This window comes from Helicoverpa armigera, chromosome 2, assembly GCF_030705265.1.
Source record: "Helicoverpa armigera isolate CAAS_96S chromosome 2, ASM3070526v1, whole genome shotgun sequence".
Lineage (NCBI taxonomy): Eukaryota > Metazoa > Arthropoda > Insecta > Lepidoptera > Noctuidae > Helicoverpa > Helicoverpa armigera.
This window is the reverse complement of record NC_087121.1, coordinates 13,661,386-13,685,063: the sequence shown is the minus strand read 5'-3', so window position 1 is coordinate 13,685,063 and position 23,678 is coordinate 13,661,386. Positions and strand designations below refer to the sequence as shown.

The window sequence follows — 23,678 nt, the reverse complement described above, 5'->3', positions numbered from 1 at the left end:
TATTATTGACCTCAAAGCGAACAAAGGAATTGGTATAACAAAATAATGACTGGCAACATTTTAAGCATCACAAAATTATAATAATTTAGTTTTAAATAAAAATATTTGTTTTCAATTTGTGGTTTCTTTATTTCACCTATTTTGATATCTAATTAAAATATTTTACTTATACACTATAAGGCTACAAATAAAATCCAGGTGTATATTATGAAATTTATTTAAAATCATCAAAACATCATATAAATAAAGTAAGTACAAAATAGTACTAAGTACAATGTCACATTTCTCTTACAAAATAAACGCCGTAGGCTCTGATAAGTTATATTCACAGTTGAACTAAAGCGTAATTGACTAGACGTGGTTAGAACGGCGAGTTCATCCCCAACTTAGTGCCGAAATCCAGGCGAGCGCGTCTTTGATTGCGCCCGTCCGCTCTGGGAAAGAAAAGTAAAAAAGTTATACATGCAGCAAAATAAAATAATTGTATTTTGTAGAACCTCCTTATACTGCTCAGCATGCTAATTTGTAACACAAAATGTTCTCGGGGTCGCCCATCCTGTCCTATATAAATCAGAAGAATTTGTTTGTTTGAATGTACTAATCCCATTAATTACTTCAGTGAGCTTTCAGTGTTAGATAGCCCATTTATTGGTACAATGTATGTACATTATATCTGGGTGCATGAAGTAGGTATATACCCACGAAACTCCTGGTAGAAGCTAGTCCCAAATAGTTTGTGTGGCATGGAAACCGGCTATTAGACACCCTAAGCTGTTTAAAGGTAAACTTCTGACTTTGGGACGCGGGTGGAACCAAACAGCATAAGCATTTTCACAAATCATAAACTTAGTTATTCCAACATACTTGATCTCCTGCCACTTAATGAACTCGTTGAGCGCGAACACGAGGAACAGTGAGGCGGAGTACCCCACCCCCAGCGGCCACGGCACGAAGTAGCGGAGACCACACACCCCCCATTTGGCACAGAACCCATAGCTACTGCTTAGCATTATGGCGCTGAAACATAGCTGGGCTACGGCTCTGGAAGGTAAAAGGTCGAATTTAGTACGTATAAAAATCTGTATTTGATTGAAAGAGGATTAAGTTAAGTAAGATTGAAGCAGATTTTTATCTACACAAATATCCGAAATTAAAGGTAAAGTATAGGGACTAAATAAAAGAAAATTTTTAGTACCTTTCTTCGCAACTTTGAATGATATATAAAAAAATTAAAACCTGTTGTAAAATCATTGTAAAAAAGAAGTTAAAACTAATAACCAAGTAAAAAGGGTCCTACTGCCATGAAAATAAAATAATTTATTGGTCACATACAAAGATGAAATTAGAATTAGTATTGCTACATCGAAATATTAGTAACAAATGGTAGAAATGTATACTTACAAGACGACGACAGTGACCGACCACACTTTGTTCGCCCAAAAGCTCTTCTGCCATATAGAAGATTGTCGGTGAACAAATGACAATGATATCACGACTGAAAACAATTTACATTTATGAACTATCACTACAGATTATAGAAAATGTACACATATTGAATGGAAATAATGATTATGGGACAACTATGGAATATTCTAAAATGAATAAAATATACATAATTATAATATCACACCGAAACAGGTAATAAAAAAAAGTGTAGGTGACCTAACTCTAACGGCCAAATTTTGACCCAAAAATCGTCCCAAGAATACACTAAGGTCTTACTTTGAAGGGACAAGGAAGTCACAAATATGACTATAGATATAATATATACAAAAATGACTCACTTAAATGCGAAGTAATCAACGCCAGCGTGATATGCTGCGCCAAATAGAACCCATCATAGAAGTCGTCTCCCCACCCGTGCCAACTCTTCAAAGTCAGGTCATGTGTTACATTAAATTCACCCTTATTTATAGGGTAGACGATCCAACACGCGGTGGCGTTGGTCGCTTGAGACAATTGCTCGCAGAAAGTGCGCAATGTAAACGCGTATAGGACTAGTATTGATAGGACCGCTGGTAGAAACTTTAATGCGTAGCACCAGAATACGAAGACCGCCATCTGTGGGGGGAAAAAATAACTTGTTAAAACAAAACTTAAACAAATATTATATGCTATAATAAGGATGTTAACAAAAAGCAAAACAAATAATATCTACTATAATCTAAAGAGATTCAGACATATTTTTTATATGTTATTAACCCTTAGTTTCACCCTGGAAAAGTTCCGTGTTGCGGCACGAACGTGCACAGGGACCCCACCTGTGGTTATCCTAGAGAGAATGTTACCTTAGCATTGAGCACGAGATGCGGCCTCGTGGCGGCGCGCTGCATGAGCGCGGGGTCGAGCGGCGCGAAGGCGAGCGCGGCCGCCAGCGCCGGCACAGGGACCCCACCTGTGGTTATCCTAGAGAGAATGTTACCTTAGCATTGAGCACGAGATGCGGCCTCGTGGCGGCGCGCTGCATGAGCGCGGGGTCGAGCGGCGCGAAGGCGAGCGCGGCCGCCAGCGCCGGCACAGGGACCCACCTGTGGTTATCCTAGAGAGATGTTACCTTAGCATTGAGCACGAGATGCGGCCTCGTGGCGGCGCGCTGCATGAGCGCGGGGTCGAGCGGCGCGAAGGCGAGCGCGGCCGCCAGCGCCGGCACAGGGACCTGTGGTTATCCTAGAGAATGTTACCTTAGCATTGAGCACGAGATGCGGCCTCGTGGCGGCGCGCTGCATGAGCGCGGGGTCGAGCGGCGCGAAGGCGAGCGCGGCCGCCAGCGCCGGCACAGGGACCCCACCTGTGGTTATCCTAGAGAGAATGTTACCTTAGCATTGAGCACGAGATGCGGCCTCGTGGCGGCGCGCTGCATGAGCGCGGGTCGAGCGGCGCGAAGGCGAGCGCGGCCGCCAGCGCCGGCACAGGGACCCCACCTGTGGTTATCCTAGAGAATGTTACCTTAGCATTGAGCACGAGATGCGGCCTCGTGGCGGCGCTGCATGAGCGCGGGGTCGAGCGGCGCGAAGGCGAGCGCGGCCGCCAGCGCCGGCACAGGGACCCCACCTGTGGTTATCCTAGAGAATGTTACCTTAGCATTGAGCACGAGATGCGGCCTCGTGGCGGCGCGCTGCATGAGCGCGGGGTCGAGCGGCGCGAAGGCGAGCGCGGCCGCCAGCGCCGGCACAGGGACCCCACCTGTGGTTATCCTAGAGAATGTTACCTTAGCATTGAGCACGAGATGCGGCCTCGTGGCGGCGCGCTGCATGAGCGCGGGTCGAGCGGCGCGAAGGCGAGCGCGCCGCCAGCGCCGGCACAGGGACCCCACCTGTGGTTATCCTAGAGAATGTTACCTTAGCATTGAGCACGAGATGCGGCCTCGTGGCGGCGCGCTGCATGAGCGCGGGGTCGAGCGGCGCGAAGGCGAGCGCGGCCGCCAGCGCCGGCACAGGGACCCCACCTGTGGTTATCCTAGAGAGAATGTTACCTTAGCATTGAGCACGAGATGCGGCCTCGTGGCGGCGCGCTGCATGAGCGCGGGGTCGAGCGGCGCGAAGGCGAGCGCGGCCGCCAGCGCCGGCACAGGGACCCCACCTGTGGTTATCCTAGAGAATGTTACCTTAGCATTGAGCACGAGATGCGGCCTCGTGGCGGCGCGCTGCATGAGCGCGGGGTCGAGCGGCGCGAAGGCGAGCGCGGCCGCCAGCGCCGGCACGCACACGGCGCCGCCCCACAGTGCTCCGCCCACCGACAGCGACAGCGGCACGAACGCGCACAGGGACCCCACCTGGGGTCATCAAATATATCATTGTACCTACTGAGCAAATCTTAGTAGGGGACGGCACGTGGTAAGAAAATTCAGCTAGATAACGTTGAGGACATAGAGGACATCACGGTGTCCAAAAAGTAGCAAGCGCCCATACGATCTTACAGAAGCTGCGGTGGTTTTTTAAAGTTACTTCTTTCTGCTCCGCCCACGAATGACGTCAACTGACGTGTCCATTTGATGATTGGTAAAGAGGTTGATTGTTGTAGACAAAGTCTTCAAAGTGCCACTTGTGTGTAGGAGCACTTGGGAAGGGGAAAACCCTTTTGGTAGATCAATTGGGCAGTTATCGACTCCGATAAATTTTTAGACATTCACGCAATACCGGTTGCCCTATTAGGCTCAAGTAAATATATTACCTAATTTCGAAAAGAAACTAAAATTTTCGGACCAATATTTATTTACTTAACAAATTACACCTACCTGCAACAGCGCGATGAAGCACACGCTACATATCCAGAACTGCGTGCTGTTCCACAGACACGTCATGTAGTGGCGCGACATCGTGATCAGCGTGAACAGCGACACGTCCGCGTCGCGCGTCATCTGTATTTACAGATAGGTTAAGTTGGTAGGCGTGAGGTTAGAAGTTGAAATGTTCCGGTTAAAGAAATATGGACTTCATGAAGCTTATTTATAGCTTAATTTGCATTGTTCAGCTAGGTTTCTGTATTTGAGTAAATGTACCGCCTACTACGGTAAAAGGTTTTAGGGGCATTTTGTTGAGCTTATAAAAAGCTTGTAAAAATAGACACCAATACAATTTCAATTCGAATGAAGTCAGCTTTACATACCTTTTGGCTACAGTAGTTAGTGAATGGTTGATCCTGCCATTTATTTTGTAACTGAGCAGCGTGAAAACATTCATTTAAAAATTATGAAGCACATGAGTAAATTATTTTATTTGCCTTGAATTTTGTCAGTGTTAGATAGCTTACCGATAGTGAACAAGGTACTGAGTTGAGTGCTCTCGCCAGGTCGATGGGCCCGATGCAGGACTCCGGCACTTGGTACGGCGGCATCTTCTGACATAGTACTGGGTATAACGGCTCTACTGCTATGCTATAATGGAAAAGGAAAAATAAACCCTGGCCGAAAGAAGAAACGAGGTCGTATTGTATGACCTCTTTTCGAACTGGCTGGGGAGAATTGATTATGCTTTTTTTTTATTCTCCCGCTTTTTTATAATTACGTTCAAGTTTTGCAGAATAATCAAATGTCGCCAACTTTTTCTAATTTGAAACAGTTTTTGTTCACCCAAATGAATAACTTCAAAACTGTCGCCAAAATTGCTTTGGTTTATTCTTTATATTTTTTTTTTTTTATCTTTATAGGTACTTATTTATTTATCAAATATTGAATGGATTGTAGAAGATCAAAATACAGTTCCATTATTCTATTTTAATTATATTTTTATTTGGGTAGGTGTTAGTTTGTAATTATTTTTATTTTCTTTTAAAAAGAGTGTCCATGGAGTTTCTTGCCGGTTCTTCTCCATGAGACCAACTCTTTGGAACCGTGCACCTAACTTTAACGTTTCGAAAGAGCTTTCATAGGCCTATTTGAAATAAAAAATTTTGAGTTTGAGTTTGAGTTTGATTCTCTTACGAAAATCAATAACACAATAAGTAGTAATTCCACTTACCTGGCATCAGCCTGCATAAATATCTCCATGTTCAAACAGTTAGCAGCCGACCCCATCACACACACGACTTCTCCGTAATCCTGCATGATCTGTATCATGAGCTGCACGGAGCGAGCCGTACAGTCCGTGAATAGTGACACGAGGAGCGGCACGTTGTCCACCTGCTCTATGTGAGGACGGATGTTCTCGATGCCGCGGGGGAGTTTCGCCTGGTATTAACGATAGATAGATGATGTTATTAGGCGGGTATAACTGTACAGGTGACACAATGGGCGGTCTTATCACTAAGATTGAGAGCTCTTTTAGACAACCTTAGGATGGATTGAGACGACAAGGAAAAGATTACGGTACAAATATGGAATGTTCGAGACTGTTTGATAGTGACTGTATGGAGAGAGGGATATAGTGGGTGAATGACACGAGGAGCGGCACGTTGTCTACTTGTTCTATGTCAGGGCGAATGTTCTCGATGCCGCGGGTGAGTTTCGCTTGGACAAAATTTGAGGGTTCAAGGACATTATATACAAAAAAATATCTAACTTCGACCCGCCCTCCTCGTCCTCGTCTAGTAGCGAGTCGGCTGACGGGTGGCTCGTGGCTATGTATAACACAGTACAGGCAGCACGTACCCTGTTGCTCATGTCGAAGTTGACGGGCGCGGAGTGGTCGGTGGAGTCAGTGAGGCAGGAGAGCGAGCGACACGCGTCCGCCGGCGACCCGCCCTCCTCGTCCTCGTCTAGTAGCGAGTCGGCTGACGGGTGGCTCGTTGATATGCTGCTGCGTTGGAACTGGCCAAATACAAAATAGGTATCATTAGAGTCCGCATTTCAACTCAAGTTTTGCAAGAAAATGTGGAACTAATTTATTTACGTGTGTAGGTAAATTCTAAGCAATGGTACAGACATTATCCCCGAATTATCGGACTTGGATCGTGGCGTTGACTCTACGTTTCAAATCTTGAAAGTCAAGATTGGAATTAAATGTTGTATGGATATTATGTGACGTGGTAATACCAATATGGCGCCGAAACAAATGCGATTGGTTCTCAGGAGTCCGTTGTTTTTTTATTATTTCTGAAGTACCTGACGACCTGAATTAGTCAAGCTGCATTGCCGTAGACTTCGACGCATGATAGCTGCCAAAAAATCTCAAAAAACACATTTACCTTCAAATTAGTATGCGTGGTGATAGAATGCCTCGCCTTCTTGATCTCGTTGTCGAACTTAACGGTGCTGTGGTCCAAGTTGATGGCGCCCGGTGCCGACATAGACAAGGCTTTTGATGTCGCGATGTTCGTACTGTAGTAGTCGGTAGATATTTATAAAATAATTATTAATAATTTGTTTGAGTATTAATATATTATTTGGTTTACTATAAATCATAGATGCTCACTAAATTACATACAATTTTACAGTTGACTAGCACTAAATACATATACCTAATCATTTGTTGACAATATTTTTTTGAATGAAATACATAATGTGGCCTAAGTTTTAATGGCTACGATTTATTTATAAAACCAAATGCAGTAAATATGGCCTTATGTATGGCAATATGGACTGTTCATAAAATGTAACCATATACAAGGGATAATATCTCTCATGCAAGTTATGGTCACCCAAGTCAACTGCAAAATGCAACCGTGGTGGTATCCAGTTTAGGATGGGTATAATTATAAAAGGCGATTGACAATTTTCAGTACTTTAAAGAACTTATAAAGAAAAATTTGTATATAAGTATCTCGTTTTTCATGAACAGTTAAACAGGTACTGAGAATTATTATTCTAAACCTTAATTTTAAAGATATTTGAACCAAAACTTAAAGCAGGTTTACTACGTTTTTCTAGATCTAGTAACTAAATTATTATTTCAATATAAGTATTATTTCACTAGACTAATTATTTCAGTACTAATATTATTTGGCTAAGAATTTGTCCTGGTTCAAATGTTTATTATTGATGTAGGTATACCTTATTATCTAAGTTGTTATGAGATTATACACTGTTGTTAGTTTAGCGTTGAATGTTATAAATGCAGTGTGTATGTGATTATTAAAGTTAGGTTATTACAAATAAGAGTTTAAGTTAGCTCAAGCTAAAGTGCGAAGCGAACTTAAAATAATGTCGTATGATTTTATTCACATTCACCAAGTTAATTTGGATGTCGTGCAAAAGAGAGTCTTATACAGATGTAGATAAAGTCCATTTTACAGTTAAATGGGAATTATGAATATAATCATACGTGAAGATTAATAATAATATGCAGCATTGTTATGTCACGCCTAGACTTAGTTTAATGTCTGTCTAATATAAGAAAGTTATTTGATTTACATCGAATTCACTCCTTTAAATAAATAACGCAACGCTAATAAATAAATGCGTTATAACGATAAATATATTTTAATAATGTGTCAATCAGACACTATTTCTTTTTTGCTCTCTAGCAAGTTTGACATGAATGACGTCAGCCGTGACATAACAAGCAAGCGCGATAGAGCGATAGAAAACAAACCTATAATACAAGCCGAGCGCGGCAGCATCACAGTCAATGTGCCTATTGAGTCTCGAGCCTCGCTCCTTGCCCTGCGCCAGCGTCTGTGACGACAATGGCGACGCGCTCTTGCTGTCAACAACCACTCATAAGTGACCAACCACAGCCCCGAAGCTGGTGAAACACTTCAACATTTTATTTCCGTGGCGTCACAATTTTAATCGTGCAGCAAAGTGGCAACATTTCTTTGCACCTGGCAACACTGGCCATTTTTTTTTCGTGTGGCAACATTACATTGTATCTTGCAACACTGGTCATATTATTTGTGAATGGCAACACAGATCAGAATTCGGAACATCCTTCCCATTTGAATAAAGAATCTCGTCCATAAAGGCTGTAGTTCTTCACAATAAAAAAATTCTAACATTGAGATTTTGAAAGACATTTACTATATTTTCTTTCTAAAGAGGGTTTAAAAGGACAACATTCATTTCTAAACAGTGCTGGGTTCTATATAAGTCGTTTCACATATTTTTTTTATTCCTGTACCCATACACTTTGAAAAACATCAATTTAACATCAAAAAGTTAAATCAAAGACAGAAGAAAACGTCTAACTTGTGCTGTGTATTGTTCAATGGTGTGATAGTTATTTGCCAATCGAAGCTTCCTGTTAATGATACACAAGCATTAAGGACAACCTTTTCAATAGCCAGACAACTTCTATCTGAGGAAAATTTCTGAGCTTTTGTATAGAAAATGTGTCAAACCACTATATTTATTCCTCTATTACTATCGGCTACGTCGGCTGTTCTCAAGTAAGAAGATTAGCCAACTGCGCAGGTCATATAGTGCACAAGCAATTGCGCAGAGCACACGTGCACTCACTATTCCTTCACTCTCATAGGCCGATGGATAGAATGGCCTCAGATAGAAGTTAACTGATGATTGAAAAATCGCCCCTAAATAAATAAATTGGTCCCAAAATATTGAACTTTATTGTGTATGAAGGTTGATTGTAACCCCAATAAGTGTATGCGCTTGCGCATAATGGTATCTTATTTTAGTAAATGCCTTGTATATGTTTATGTACATAATGAAGGGTTATTTTTATATTAATTTTGCCCTTTACAATCTGTTGTGTTTGTATGTTACCAATTGATGAAATGTTTTGTTGGTTAAGTTTCCTTTCGGTTGTATCTTGGTCGGTGTGAGAATAAATGATATCATTTACGAATAAGGTTGAAAATCAGTTGACATTTTGCTTATAACCCAATTTTTTAACCACTTATTCTCACACAAACATAACACAGAAAAAAAATCTATCGAAAAAACCTACATCAAATTAAAAAAAAAAAAACTTTAACGAGTTTCTATAACCAAGAAGTCTACATTACCTGGCACTCTCTTCACTAATGAGCGATATATGGCAGTTCCAGCCAGATTCTAAGCCCATTTTCTCGCTAAACACTCTGGATCTCAGTTCGTTCTCTTTGCTGAAGTGAACGAAGCGAATGCAGGCCCGTTCTAGACGTTCTATTAGTTCTACCATGTCGCTTTGAGCTTGGTACTGCATGGTTACCATGCCTATGAATACCTGTAGAAGTATTTATGTATTACAAAAAAAAAAACTTTACGTATGATTAAGCTGCCGATTTGGTTTGTTTGGTTAAAATGCAGGAACTGCTAATTTGAAATTCGGCCAAAATTTTGGGAAACAGTTTTTAAAACAAGCCCAGTTTTCTGAAGGCATAGAATAATTTCGATTTTGCAAGATGCTTTTCTAAATTACATTTGATCGTTGGGAAAATATAACCGATTTTTTTTACATCACCTGGTTACATTGCATATCGAAGAATCCTTCGGCGTCCTTTACATCGTCATCAGTCACCTCATTGAACAGCAATGAGTCTGCAATTTCAAAAGAAAATATTTAGTTTAAACATAGAACAATGTTTGACATTTGAATTTAAACCTTATTGCCCAAGCAACAGGGTTCAATTTATCTTATATTTTTCGATTGTCAAAACAAAAAAGAATGCGCGGTCTCACCGTTCATTTGTTTAAATACAATCTGTTTTCGACCTTATCACTAAGAACATAGGGTTGAATTTTAGTTGTGTAAGTACCTGTTGAATGGAAGTGCAGTGCTGGAGCATCAGCCCAATGTTGTGAAAGAGGCGCGTACAGTTGTCTACTGTCCGCCGGTAGTTCTAAGTACATCGCCGATAGGGAAGACGAGATGCCACGGGTTAGGGGCCTGAGAAAATGAACTATGTTAAAGGAAGAATATTTATTGGATCAAGACTTACAAATAAAGATGAAGGGAAATGTATTATCAGGAATAAATTATGCAAAAAAAGTTTCATAGCGATTTAGTCAGTAATTGTGAGACAGAAAATTAAAGCTTATGTACTATAAATAAATTGGTAGCTACGAAAGCGTATAAAAGATGTTGTGCTACTTACTTATAAGCGAAGGCGGTACAATATGCTGTAAGGGAGTTTCTTTGGTAGAAGTCAATAATTTTCTTTCGGTCAGCGGGAGAGATCGGGGTGAGATCCCGTCCGTTCCAATAGTCCACGCAAGAGTCTAGGATAATGTCGGCTGTGCCCTATAAGATGAACAAAAACTTAGATGAAATTCCAAAAAAGTATAAATTAAGCGCAGACGATAATTATAGATGGTGTTGCGCAAAGGTGATCTATGCGCAAAAGTTTTGCGCAATGATCGTTCAAAGTTTGCGCAAAGTTAACTTATTGCGCAAAATTTGGGTAACGTTTACTTAATGTGCCTTCATTTTCTCTATTGCTCTGTTCATCATGTTTTATATGGAAGCATGTTTTTAACATGAACACTCAAAGAAACAAGACAAATAAATTTTTGAATTCAATAAATATTTTTAGGCAACTTACCTGTGTAAGCATCTGCAGCTGGTTGGCTTGATCTTTTACGACCACAGCCAACATATGAGGCAGAGGAACTTTCACCTTCGTGCTGAGTTGCAGCGAGCGAACGAAACGCGTCTCGCGGCGTATCGTGTCTGCTTGCTGGAGGTAAATAGACGATATTATTGTACTGAGATATTTTCTGTTTTTTGTATAGTTCTGGGGTGGATCCGATCTAGGCTGTTAGGAAATCCAGGAAGGCACATCATAGAGTATGTAAGGAGAACATAAGCGTACATAAGGTAGTAAATAAGGAACTATCCCTCATAGTGGAGTACATAAGGCCGAGTATATAGAAAAGTAAATAAGGGAGTTTAAAAGGATCCATAACGGAGTATATAAGAGAAGACGATAAGTGAGGTATGTAAGGGAGTTTATAGAGGGAATGAGTATGTCTCCACAAGTACATAATACACAATTTACTCAAAGAATAACTTACCAATTGTCTAAATATAGCTAGGCACTCTTGCACGTGATAGTTCTCGGTGACCGCGTCAGTGAATCCTATCTGCTTGGCGAGCTCGCACAGACATCGTCTGTTCGTCACTGGTACTAGGTCTTCACTGAAATTGACATAATTTATTGTTGGTAAATTTGTGGACCTGAATTTTCAATAGCGGGTCAGATTTGCTAATTGTGATAATCGATAAGAATGAGAAAGAAATATATGTTTCAGGGTTTTTCTTTACCCCTTTTTCGTAGTTTGGACAACCAAAATCAAAGACACATAACTGCTGTTTATTTCACCCAAGCTACACTATATGAGAGGTATGCGCAAAATTGCGGTAATATTTGAGTTATGCGCAAAACTGCGCTAAAATCGTGGTTACAATCAAAAATGAGCTCTTATGTGAGTTATGCGCAAAACTGCGCTTAAAAGTAACTTATGCGCAAAATTGCGCTAACATGTCAATTCTGCGCTTGTGGTGCTGCCGCCAGCGCTGCTCGTGTCACTAACCTGTACTGCGCTTCACAGGTGAGATGTGCGCAGAAGTGCGCATACGTGTGCCTCGGCGCGGGCGCGCACGTGTTCAGCAGCGCGGCCAGCCCCAGCGGCTTGAGGCGGGCCAGGTGCTGCCGCCAGCGCTGCTCGTGTCACTAACCTGTACTGCGCTTCACAGGTGAGATGTGCGCAGAAGTGCGCATACGTGTGCCTCGGCGCGGGCGCGCACGTGTTCAGCAGCGCGGCCAGCCCCAGCGGCAGGCGGGCCAGGTGCTGCCGCCAGCGCTGCTCGTGTCACTAACCTGTACTGCGCTTCACAGGTGAGATGTGCGCAGAAGTGCGCATACGTGTGCCTCGGCGCGGGCGCGCACGTGTTCAGCAGCGCGGCCAGCCCCAGCGGCAGGGCGGGCCAGGTGCTGCCGCCAGCGCTGCTCGTGTCACTAACCTGTACTGCGCTTCACAGGTGAGATGTGCGCAGAAGTGCGCATACGTGTGCCCTCGGCGCGGGCGCACGTGTTCAGCAGCGCGGCCAGCCCAGCGGCTTGAGGCGGGCCAGGTGCTGCCGCCAGCGCTGCTCGTGTCACTAACCTGTACTGCGCTTCACAGGTGAGATGTGCGCAGAAGTGCGCATACGTGTGCCTCGGCGCGGGCGCGCACGTGTTCAGCAGCGCGGCCAGCCCCAGCGGCTTGAGGCGGGCCAGGTGCTGCCGCCAGCGCTGCTCGTGTCACTAACCTGTACTGCGCTTCACAGGTGAGATGTGCGCAGAAGTGCGCATACGTGTGCCTCGGCGCGGGCGCGCACGTGTTCAGCAGCGCGGCCAGCCCCAGCGGCTTGAGGCGGGCCAGGTGCTGCCGCCAGCGCTGCTCGTGTCACTAACCTGTACTGCGCTTCACAGGTGAGATGTGCGCAGAAGTGCGCATACGTGTGCCTCGGCGCGGGCGCGCACGTGTTCAGCAGCGCGGCCAGCCCCAGCGGCTTGAGGCGGGCCAGGTGCTGCCGCCAGCGCTGGTCATCAAATTCCACGCAGAATGGGGCGTTTTGGTCGTGGGTTAAGTCAAGCACCTGAAGGGGACAGGATGGTTTTAAAAGCCAACCAAATAAATTCAAAACTTTCATATTAAATTAGCGCTAATACTGGGACCTAACCTTCATCTGGACGTCGTACAGATTCCCCAAAATTATCATAAGATTTCATTGCTAAAAGTCTCATCATATGTGAATGTCCAATTGATAACGCGTTTCTCTTACGCAAAATACCCTGACTTGACGCTTATAAATCCATTACAAAGACACAATACACGAACAAATTACTCACCTCAACAATAGTAGACGGTTCAACAGTCTTGTTCCCCTCTATGGGCGTATCAACGTGCTCATCACTATGATGACCCATAGAGCCGACCAGGCTGGTCTTACTGGAGTTGTGCGATGAGGGGCTCGAGTTGCGCAGGAAGAACACCTTCTCAGCAGTCGGGTTGGGCCAGGAAAGGATGCCTTTCTTGTCAACGCAGCTCAAGGCCTAGGAAATAGCAAAAATATATTTTCCATGCTGTGGATAGGGGTCTACATAGGTAGATTACTTGGAAGATGAAACAATAAAGATAAAAAAGTTTTTGAGGACTAGTTTCCGCCAGCGATTTCATCCACGTACCACGGCAACTACTTCATGATCTAACTAAATAAAGAAGTAGCCTCGATAAATGGGCTATCTAACACTGAAATAATTTTTCAAATGTTCAGTAGGGCCTAAAATTAGCGCGTTCAAGGGAACATAAAAGTGAACTGCAATATTAATACACATCAAGTTACTTTTGACATCGTCTCCTTATAGTAACCTCAGTTCATCAAAATTGATACTGGCATAATTCATACCTCCTTATGGCTGAGTAACATCTACAAGTACTCACCGACAAAGACCCCAACACGTGCACTATATTAGCAGTTCTGCAGACCATATCCTCTCTCCCAGTGAGTATGCTGAAGAATGTCTTCCCCAAAGACTTGAGGCTCTCCGGCTGTAAGTTGGACTCACTCATCGCTTGTATGAGTGGGTCGCTTGCGTCTTCTGATATCGAACACGATTTCGGACGGACGTATTTCTGACGAGTTTCTGATAGAAGTTTGAATCTGGGAATAAAGGGTAATTAAAATAAATAGATTATGTTCAAGTTATGACAGAGTTTTTGTACCTATAATGCAATAAATAGTAAGTAGGTTAGCATCTGAAAAGCGAAAACATCTATCATCATCAAGGATAGCGGTTACGGGTAGTCAAAAACCAGAAAGTCTGACAAACGGTCATACCAAATATCGGGTTGAACTAAAACTGTTTTTTTTTTTTTTACACATTTTCACACACGGTCGGTTAGCCCCATGGTAAGTTATTAATTAACTTGTGTTATGGGTGCTAACACAACTGATAAACTACATATAGCTACATACATACATATTGATAAATAGATATTGTAACACCCAGACCACGGCCAACAAACATGCTCATTACACACATGTCGACCGAACCGGGAATCGAACCCGGGACCTCAGGTTCGGCAGTCCGGCATGGTGACCATTGCGCCATCGAGGTCGTCAAAATAAGAGGTTTGAGGATGTCGGAAAGGCAGCCGCGCCATATCAAATCTCTGAGGTACTCAGCTTCAACCGGTTAGACTGGAAGCCTACACCTACATAATAGGAAACATATTGAACGATAATAAACAGAAACTCACCTAGCCAACCCATAGCAATTCAAGGTCACCCAAGCAATAGGGAACACAATCTGCAGCAACGGTAACGAAGCGGCGATGGTCTGCAGAAAGTAGATCTCGGTCCAGTGCGTGATCCCTGGCAGGTGGTAGACGTGACGCACGAAGCTTGCGATCACGACTAGAGATATTACTAACGGCAGGACTATGCCTTCCATTATTTTTACTGTGCACTGTAACAAAGTTTAGGACGATTATACAGCAAAAAATATTGGAATGTGGACGCAACTATAGGAAATTAATAAATAATGTATTCAAAAGCCTTAAAATAGAACACATCTGTAGTGTAGTTGCAAAAGATGGCTTTCACCAGCAGTTTCCTGAGTTCTGAGGGTACTTCCTGTACCCAGATAAAAGTAGTCTATTTTATTCCAGTGTATGAGCTACTTTACTGCCGAGTTTTATCAAATTCCGTTGAGACATTTGGCCATGAAGAAGTTACAAACATACACAAACACATACACAAACACACACTTTCAAACATTCGCCTTTAAATATGGCACTTAAAACATAACTATTATATAATCTGTGCTTAAAAGTTAATTTCCAAGCCTGCTGATTATAGATTTAAGAGGGAAAAATAGTTAACTGTTATGAAGAGATGCTTACCAAATACCTTTGTTTCTCAAACACAGTGACAGGCCTGATGGTGGCCTGTTCTAGCGCTAGCTTCAGGTTCTTCAAGTAAGGGGTCTCGCACATCCGGTACGCTTTGTTACGATGCGGGGTGCGAATGCGCGGCGTGCTAAAGTTGTCTTTTTGCTGGAATACATTATTTGCTGTTATTTATTGATATATGCCCTGCATATCTTATGCTGAGCTTTCTTCTGTCATATAGTTTTGTATAGTTCCGAAATTAAGGCCACTGAGAAATGGTGTATAATACATATAGATTAGACGAGAATATAACAGGTTGATTTGATAAATATTCCTTTCATGAGATACTCATTATCACTTCAGCTACATCATAAACTGTGCAAATAACAATATTCATGTTAGTATTATTTACAGACACAGTATAAACAAACATTAAGTGGTCATATGTTCTATTTTCAGACAAGAAAATTGTGCTGCACCTTTAGAGGTCAAAAAAATAAAATAATTACTGGTGTGGTAGGCTGGAAGATCTGTCCAAAGAACTGTTCTGGGTCTTCTGGCTGCAACCCTCGGCAGTGGCCCGGTACTTCCTGACCAGGTCTTAACACTATTACATCCCCTTCCACTAGCAGTGCCCATGGTAAGTTCACTATGGTTGCTGAAATAAGACTTCTTTGTTTTAAATGTTTGGTGAATTGTTAAGGTTTAGTCTTTGCTGCCACTGGTAATGCTGTGTGTGTGGCAAATACTGGGCCTCAACTTTTTTTTGTTGATTTCTATTGACTCCCAGAAAGAATAAGAACTCTTTGGATATCGAATGAATGTCTATGCCCCTATGTTTTGAGTGTTTTTTATATATATTGTATTAATTAATTGGTACTAAAAGAACTTATTGCATTATTTTAAAGATCCTCTGCTGTGCATAAAAGAGTATTTATTCAACTTGTCCCAGTATAGGTATTTTAGTGTAATAATAACAAGAATTCCTTACAATCGCGATAAGTCCACTGAAGGATCACACAAGGGGAATATGGAGCACATAAATGTGGATAGTGATTCTCCTTCCATTTGGAACTTTCTATGGCTTCATCCAACGTTTCTGTAATTAACAAATACTACTATTAACTTATGAATAAACATAATTTCAATTAAGAATGACTTAGAAACTTTTTTTTTAGATTCTTATTAGTCATTAAAATATTATGATTACTGCTAATTAATAAACACAAGTGATTAAGAATGAATGGTTTATTTAAATTCCTAATTATATTGTTTTTATAACATTAGGACCATTTTTTTGGCATTATATCTGACAATGAATACTTTTAACAGATAACATCTTAATTATATATTTCCAATAGATAAAAGATTTACCTTGAAATAACTAGTTCACCAATAGCAAGTAAACAAGTACTTCAATGAGAAATATTAACTTTACCTCTTATTAATTTAATAAGCCACAATAAATCTGGCTTAATGTTTAAGTAATGATAATAATGTAAACATAACATGCATTATCATTAAGTAAACAAACAAAACATGTTGTATACTTACCTAAAACTTTCCTTATCCTATGAGGTATTTCATTCCTGTATAAATACTCTTCATTGAAAGCCACCAAGAAGTTTACTAACAGTATAACAAATAAAAAAAATGCTTCCCATAACAAATAGGCATGGGCTTGTACAGATTCACCAAAGAGGTAAGTAAGTATCAAGCAGACAATGTATACTAGAGTGATTGTGTAAGCGACGCCTGACAATAGCACTTTCTCTGATGAAAACGAAATAATATTCCGCACCAAGCCAAATCTGGAAACAAATGGAGTGTCTATAATTAAACTCATAACCTTATACAATTAATGAAATGTAACTATTTAAAAAATACATACTGACATAATAAAATTACTTTCTTGTTAGATTTATCAGAAAATGATAATCATAACATACCCGGTTGGATTTTTCTTCCTATGTTCTTCAATAACATTACGTATATCATCACGAAGTTTCAAAAGTGCTGTTTTAGTTGTATATCCCAAAGAATGTAAGTTATTATCATCCATTGTATCTTATTCCATTTACATAATTGTTGCTTTAGGTAGTACACTCGGACACAGAATGAGTTTAATTAAATAAATTATTTTTATCAACACCATCAACACAGAGGATTCAGGCAAGGGTGAGGAAGGTACGTTCTGAATCTTAAAAATAATATAGCTTAATTTAAATTGTAAGCATTGTCTTGGTTATTAGACATGGATATTTAATAAATATGTGCATATGAGAACATCTGTGTATAAAATATTTTATTTTGTAAAGAGATTTGAATGAGGAATAATGTAAAGTCAGAAGTAGTTTATTTGTGTTTTTGAACGTACTTTCGTTATAAAATGTCAAGTGAATGTCAAAGTCACATGTTTAATTTGTTCGGATACTTACCGGTGGTTCCTATTCTCCTATCTTTGCTGCAAAAATATATTATGTTAGTTGTTTATCGCAGTTTCACACGCATGCAAGGTGGCTACTCCTAAAGAATATATGTTACCACCAACATTCAGACTCGGGGCTAAAGAAGTCCTAAATGTTACTTAAACCGACGTAGCGATTTCAGCTTGACCCGAGAATCGAACTGTAATCGAATCCGAGATCCTGCACAATACGAGACAATTTATACATTATGCCAATAAAATTATGATAACTTTGAAATATAAAAAAAAAAACATTTTAATCCAAACATGCTTAAACATTTCGTGGACAGCATCTGTTAGCTATATATTTAGAGACTCTGTTGACAGGCTTTGCTGTTTTAAAACACGAATACGCATAAGTACGTGAACAAACCAATAAGTTTTCTGTGAACTGATTTGGGCTGATACGAGGCGCTGCTTTGAGGCAAACTTTATTTACATGCCACTTTTCAAAGCTATTTTACTATATTTATGGGAATACTATTACTGTGGCAACATTTTTTTTAGTTTACATGGTTTTCTATTCTATTCTATTCTATTCTTCTTTATGGCAAATTGTCGATGCCTATGTCGACGATTCTGCCACTGACGAGTGAAAAGAGAAGCACGTAGTGTTGCCATCAAACAAACAACTTTGGAAGAAGAACAAGGATTTTACATAACTGATTGTAGAGCTTGTTGGGTTAGTAGGACGGCACTGAAACAAAAATATACATATATAAATAATAAATACAAGAAGGTTAGAACATTGATATATAATATGTAATATATAGATAAAAAAAAGTAAAACATTAAAACACCACATTCACCTAAACGGTGGCCAACAGTAGGCCACAGTCTATAATTTAATATTATTTCGAAGGATAGATATCATGAGGGCTTGGAGTAGTTCTGGACAGGGATATGTTAAGAGGGCAGGAAAGTTAATTGGTACAGGAATCTTTAATTTTGGGAGACGGCTATAAAGGTCGTAGGATGAGGTGTTGATGGGGCAGTTGAAAAATATGTGCTCCAGGCTACCTTCATCCAGTCCGCACTCACAGAGGGATGAGTCCTGTACATGAATTTTTCGCAGAAAAACAGGAGTACAGCAGTGGCCTAAACGAATTCTGCAAAGGACTGATATTACAAATTTTGGAAACTTTTTGTAACGGAAAAACCAGGGTTTAGTTTGTATGAGGGGTTGGATAGCATAATAGGAACTACCCTTTTTCTTACTTGACAAATTCCAACATTCCTGCCATGAAGTCTCCAGATGCGCTTTTGGAAGGTTTAGCAGATCATACCCTTGAAGGGAGAAGTGGGCAGGATCGGCTGAGACTGACGTGCAAGCATCTTTGGCATTTGCGTCAGCGCATTCATTCCCCTTGATACCGCAATGACTAGGTATCCACACGAGGTGAACTACTTTTTGCTTCTGTGCACAAGATAAAAGGGACTTTTTGATATTGAGGATTATAGGACTGTGGAGTTTGCTTTTAAAGGGATTTTGGGATAGGGCTTGGAGACAGCTTAAGGAATCTGTAAAGATGACACTAAGACTGATTTCATGGGACTCAATGAAAAGACAAGCTTCCAATAATGCCACACACTCGCCTGTAAATACGGAGGACTCCCTTGGACATTTAAATTTTAAAATAATTTTCGAGTTCTGGTAATATACAGCAGCACCAGTGTTACTGCTTGAGGAAAATTTGGAAGCATCCGTGAAAAATCTATGAAATCCATTCCATCGTTCTCCCACCACAGCATTAAAGGTCGAATTTGCCGAAGGGGACTTCTTGGAGATACCAATATCATAGAATATTTGTGGAATAAAGCATAGAACTTCATAAGAAAAGTTGTAAAGAGGAAGTCTAGGATACTGGGCAATAGGACAATTTAAATTTAGGATAAAACGGTAAGCTTTTAGGATGAGAGGGATTTCTTTATGTTCCCAGTACTTTGTGGTTCTACATAAAGCGTCTAAATCTTCAAGTTTAGGGATGAGGGGGTGAGAAGTCTTAGGAATGACTCTTGAAATGAAGCAGGAAGCTAGATACTGCCTCCTTAAGGCCAAAGGAGGTTCGGCACATTCAACCTGTAAAGCGTTGATGGGAGAGGACTTCATGCAACCTGAGATGATCCGAAGGCATTGAGACTGAAGCCTATCTAATTCAGCCAAGGCACCCCTGTTGCAAGGAATCAAAACAAATGAACCATAATCTAATATGCTACGAACGAGGGCGTTATAAACCAGTTTCATGGTGTAAGGGTGAGCCCCACCATACACCAGAAAGGACTTTAGGATCGAAATCACCCTTTCGCACCTTTTGACTAAATAGCAAAATGCTCAACTCCCGTTAATTTTGCGTCCAGATAGACCCCTAAAAATTTTGCCTTTTTAACAACAGGGATCCCTTGGCCCTGAATTTTAATAGCTACCTGAGGGATTGAACGTTTCCGCGAAAAAATGACTACCGAGCTTTTAGGAGCAGACAGAGAAAGGCCGTGGTCAAGAAGCCACTGGTGCAGAGAGTCCAGAGAAAGGCAGAGGGATTTAGATGCATCAACAATCGAGGCATTGGTTACATAAAGTGCCAGATCGTCGGCATATTGCAAAATACGGCAGTCGTTATTTAAGCAGGAACCAATGTCGAAAGTGTATAAGTTGTAGAGCAACGGGCTAAGAACAGAGCCTTGGGGAAGGCCCTTCCAAGTAGTTCTTTCCTCAAATACCTCACCCTGCACTCTCAGCACCAAGGATCGAGACGTAAGTAATCCACATATGCACTGAATCATCCTTACCGGGAGACTCAGCTGTTGCAGTTTCTGCCTGAGAATGGGAAGGAGGACGCTGTCATATGCGGAGGAAACATCTAGGAAGGCGGCTACAGCAGATTCATTTTTAGAAAAGGCTGTGCGAACATCAGTTACCAATGTTGCCACACTATCCATAGTGCCAAGACCCTTTCTGAACCCAAATTGATGGCTCGGCAGCAAGCCCTTAGATTCGACCAACCACTCAAGCCTATTTTTAATGAGGTGTTCTATTAGTTTAGCCAAAACGGAGGACAGGGCAATTGGTCTAAGGCCATTCGGATCATCAGCATTTTTGCCTGGTTTCAAAAGAGGGATAATAATCTGAAGTTTCCATTGATCAGGAACCCAACCAAAGGAATAACAATAATTTACAATACTGAGGAAGTAGCTTTTCGCGTTACTGCTGGCATGAGTAATAAATGAATACGGTATGCCATCAATGCCCGGGGCAGAGTCCCGAACATGACGTAATACCGCATTCAGTTCTTCCATAGTAAATGGATCATCAAAGGGTCGCCCGTTGAACCCACAGGCGAGTGAACGAATTCTGAAAGTAAAGGAACATAGGCTGGAGCAATTTTGTCAAAGAATAATTCAGCCGTCTCTCTAGTTATAGGGGACGAGACAGATGGAGAGCACCCACGTCTGAAGCGGTTTATACTCTTCCATACTGCTGAAACTGGGGTTGAGGGAGAGAGAGAGGTGCAGAACTTTACCCAACCACGACGTTTCTTCTTGCGAAGAAGCCGTTGGGATTGGGCGAACACTCGTCTGTACTGTAGTAGGTTGTCGTTGTTCATCGCTTCATTGTACTGTATTTCAGCTTCCTTTCTATCCCGTATTACTGACGTGCAATCTTGGTCCCACCAAGGAGGTGAGGGGATTTTATTCTTAGCACAATTGCGCAGAGGAAATGAAGAATCAGCGCTAAGAGTAATGGCTGAGACAAAGCCGTCATAGCAACTTTTTGCATGGCAATGATCAGAAGTGGGCGGAAAAGAAGAAGTTAAATTTGGAAGAATACTAATTTTCTCCTCCAATAATGAAGCAAATCTTGACCAGTCCGGTTTCGACAAGTTATACTTCAGAAGTGGAGGAGAAGTTTTCTCTAAATATGTTTTATTTAATAAGGTAACAACAATAGGATAATGATCACTGCCATGGGTCAGAGGAGTACATTGCCAATGAAATGATGCCGCCAACTCTACAGAACAAAATGTGAGATCTACACAACTCTTCTGCTGTCCTGGAAGGGATCTACGAGTAGGACAACCATCATTTAAGATGCAAAGGTTGAGGTCATCGAGGATTGCTACTAAACCTTCCCCAAACGCATCGCAACGGTTGGAGCCCCATCTAAAATGGTGACAATTAAAATCACCCATAACTAACATAGGCCCATCTATGTTAGTAAAAACGTTTCTAAGAGGACCTAAAAAGTTTTGATGTGGGTGAGATATATAAATAGATAATACGGTAATACCTTCGAATTTTGCAGCAACTATATTAATATCACCATCCAGAGCAGGAAGAGACAGGGTCGAGAATGGGACTCTATTATTGAGAAAAAGAGCCGACCCTCCATAACCATCAGACCTATCACATCTTAAAATATTAAAATGTGGCATGCGAAAACTAAGACTTGGGGTAAGCCAAGTCTCAGCAATAGAACAAGCCAAGGGCTTGTATTTGTTGAGTAGGAATATGAGGTCGTGCTTCTTATGAAACACGCTCCTCACATTCCATTGTAGGAACACCTGGCGAGGCGCCATTTTTAATATTAAGCAACATAGTTACAAGTTGATGGGCGACGTTGGACGGTATTTGAGAATTGTTAGACATTATAGTTGTCAGAACTTTAATAAGGATTTCAATTAAAGAAGATGTATTGTTAGAAGCGTAAGGGTTATTAAGAGCGCAGCCATCAGGCTGTGAAAGTGCGGGAGAGTTAACAATACGCTGATGAGCAGCTTTGTCATAAGAAGGCGGGAGGGGAGCATGGGTCTTTGGCTTTAAAAATACTGTTTTGCGATATGACTGAGATTGATTTGGACTTGATGTTACAGCATTCGCATAACTACGGGAAGCAGGTGGAACTGTTTTGCTGACCTCAGCATAAGATAAGGACTTCTCAGCCATAATGGTTTTAATGGCTTTCTGTCTGCCATGCTCCGGGCATGACCTGCTGTTGGCAAAGTGATTACCAGAGCATAACACACAAAGGCCTCATCTTCTGAAATGTTGCAACCATCACCGGGTGATCGTGGCCACATTTACAACAGCGTGGTTTTGACCTACACGGACTCCACATGCCCGAACCTGCAGCACTTGCGGCACTGGATGGTGGGGTATACATATTGCACAACAGGGAGGAGGTGTAACAACAATAGACTCTATTTGGTAAAACCTGGCCATCAAAGGTGATAACACAGGTCTCCGTTGGTTTAAATTCTGTAATACCATCGTTGAAGACTTTTCTATTGATGCGACGAACTTTAAGAATCTGCCCACATCCTGAGGGCACTGTGAGGTATGTTTTTGCTTCCTCTTCACTTAAATCGCTGGGGACGCCAGTGACAACGCCCATGCGGGTTACATTAAAAGTAGGGATTGCTGCAACATAACTGTTTTTGGATAGAATTCCATTGATTATAAATGAGTTTGCATCCTGGGGGGATGAAAACTCGACAGAAACTCTATTGCGGCCAACTTTCTTGACACCATCACGAACAACGTTTGCAATGTTGTTTTTGAGCAAAAACATGCCAAAGGTTACCGGGTGCAGTGTAGTACCAGTATTAGGTTGAGGCTCCAAACGCGACACATGAACTATAAAGGGAGCTTTATCTGTTGCAGAGTATCTGCTGCGACCTACTTGATTTCTCTGCTGTTTTGGTGGTATGCGACTATTTTCAACATCTGCAGTACGCTTCCTACCGTTCGGATTGGGAGGGTTCTGGGATTCGGGATGGGATAGATTTTGGGACTCCGCGACGCTGCAAGCAACCTCAGCGAATTGGGAAAGAGGGAAGTTAGGGGATAACGGTGCATAAGAAGATATATCGGGCGGATCTGGGTCCGGAGGTTTGTTTCGATCCATAATTGTTATTAAAACTTACTTAGCTAGACGAAAAGACGTACACACACGAGAACACACACAAGGACAACACACCGCAACAAAAACAAGTCACAAAAAGCCAGTAATTCACTGAA

The 23,678-nt window shown here is 41.6% G+C and overlaps 1 protein-coding gene across 1 annotated transcript; it reads right to left on the bottom strand.

Annotated features, from left to right (window-relative positions):
- Positions 1-201: 201 nt before the first annotated feature.
- On the bottom strand, positions 202-17,460 carry LOC110378302 (transmembrane protein 94). The gene is made up of 26 exons (XM_064040617.1): positions 17,146-17,460; positions 16,751-17,007; positions 16,188-16,295; positions 15,706-15,854; positions 15,209-15,361; positions 14,564-14,772; positions 13,745-13,964; positions 13,153-13,356; positions 12,715-12,899; positions 11,333-11,456; positions 10,861-10,995; positions 10,414-10,559; positions 10,075-10,205; positions 9,780-9,856; positions 9,343-9,542; positions 7,968-8,078; positions 6,622-6,754; positions 6,086-6,244; positions 5,457-5,665; positions 4,750-4,873; positions 4,235-4,357; positions 3,605-3,772; positions 1,785-2,061; positions 1,402-1,495; positions 865-1,041; positions 202-434 (listed from the first exon to the last, which is right to left on the bottom strand). Exons 1-26 carry the CDS (start codon positions 17,256-17,258, stop codon positions 362-364), a joined length of 4,059 nt encoding a protein of 1,352 aa, XP_063896687.1. The 5' UTR covers positions 17,259-17,460; the 3' UTR covers positions 202-361.
- Between the last annotated feature and the right edge of the window lie 6,218 nt (positions 17,461-23,678).

Coding starts and splice junctions, on each gene's coding strand:
- LOC110378302 (XM_064040617.1), bottom strand. CDS start 17,258: ATGGATGATAATAACTTACATTCTTTGGGATATACAACTAAAACAGCA. Junction 13,965..14,563: donor AATTGCTATGGGTTGGCTAG/GTGAGTTTCTGT, acceptor CTTTATTCCCAG/ATTCAAACTTCTATCAGAAA. Junction 4,874..5,456: donor TTTATGCAGGCTGATGCCAG/GTAAGTGGAATT, acceptor TTTCCATTATAG/CATAGCAGTAGAGCCGTTAT.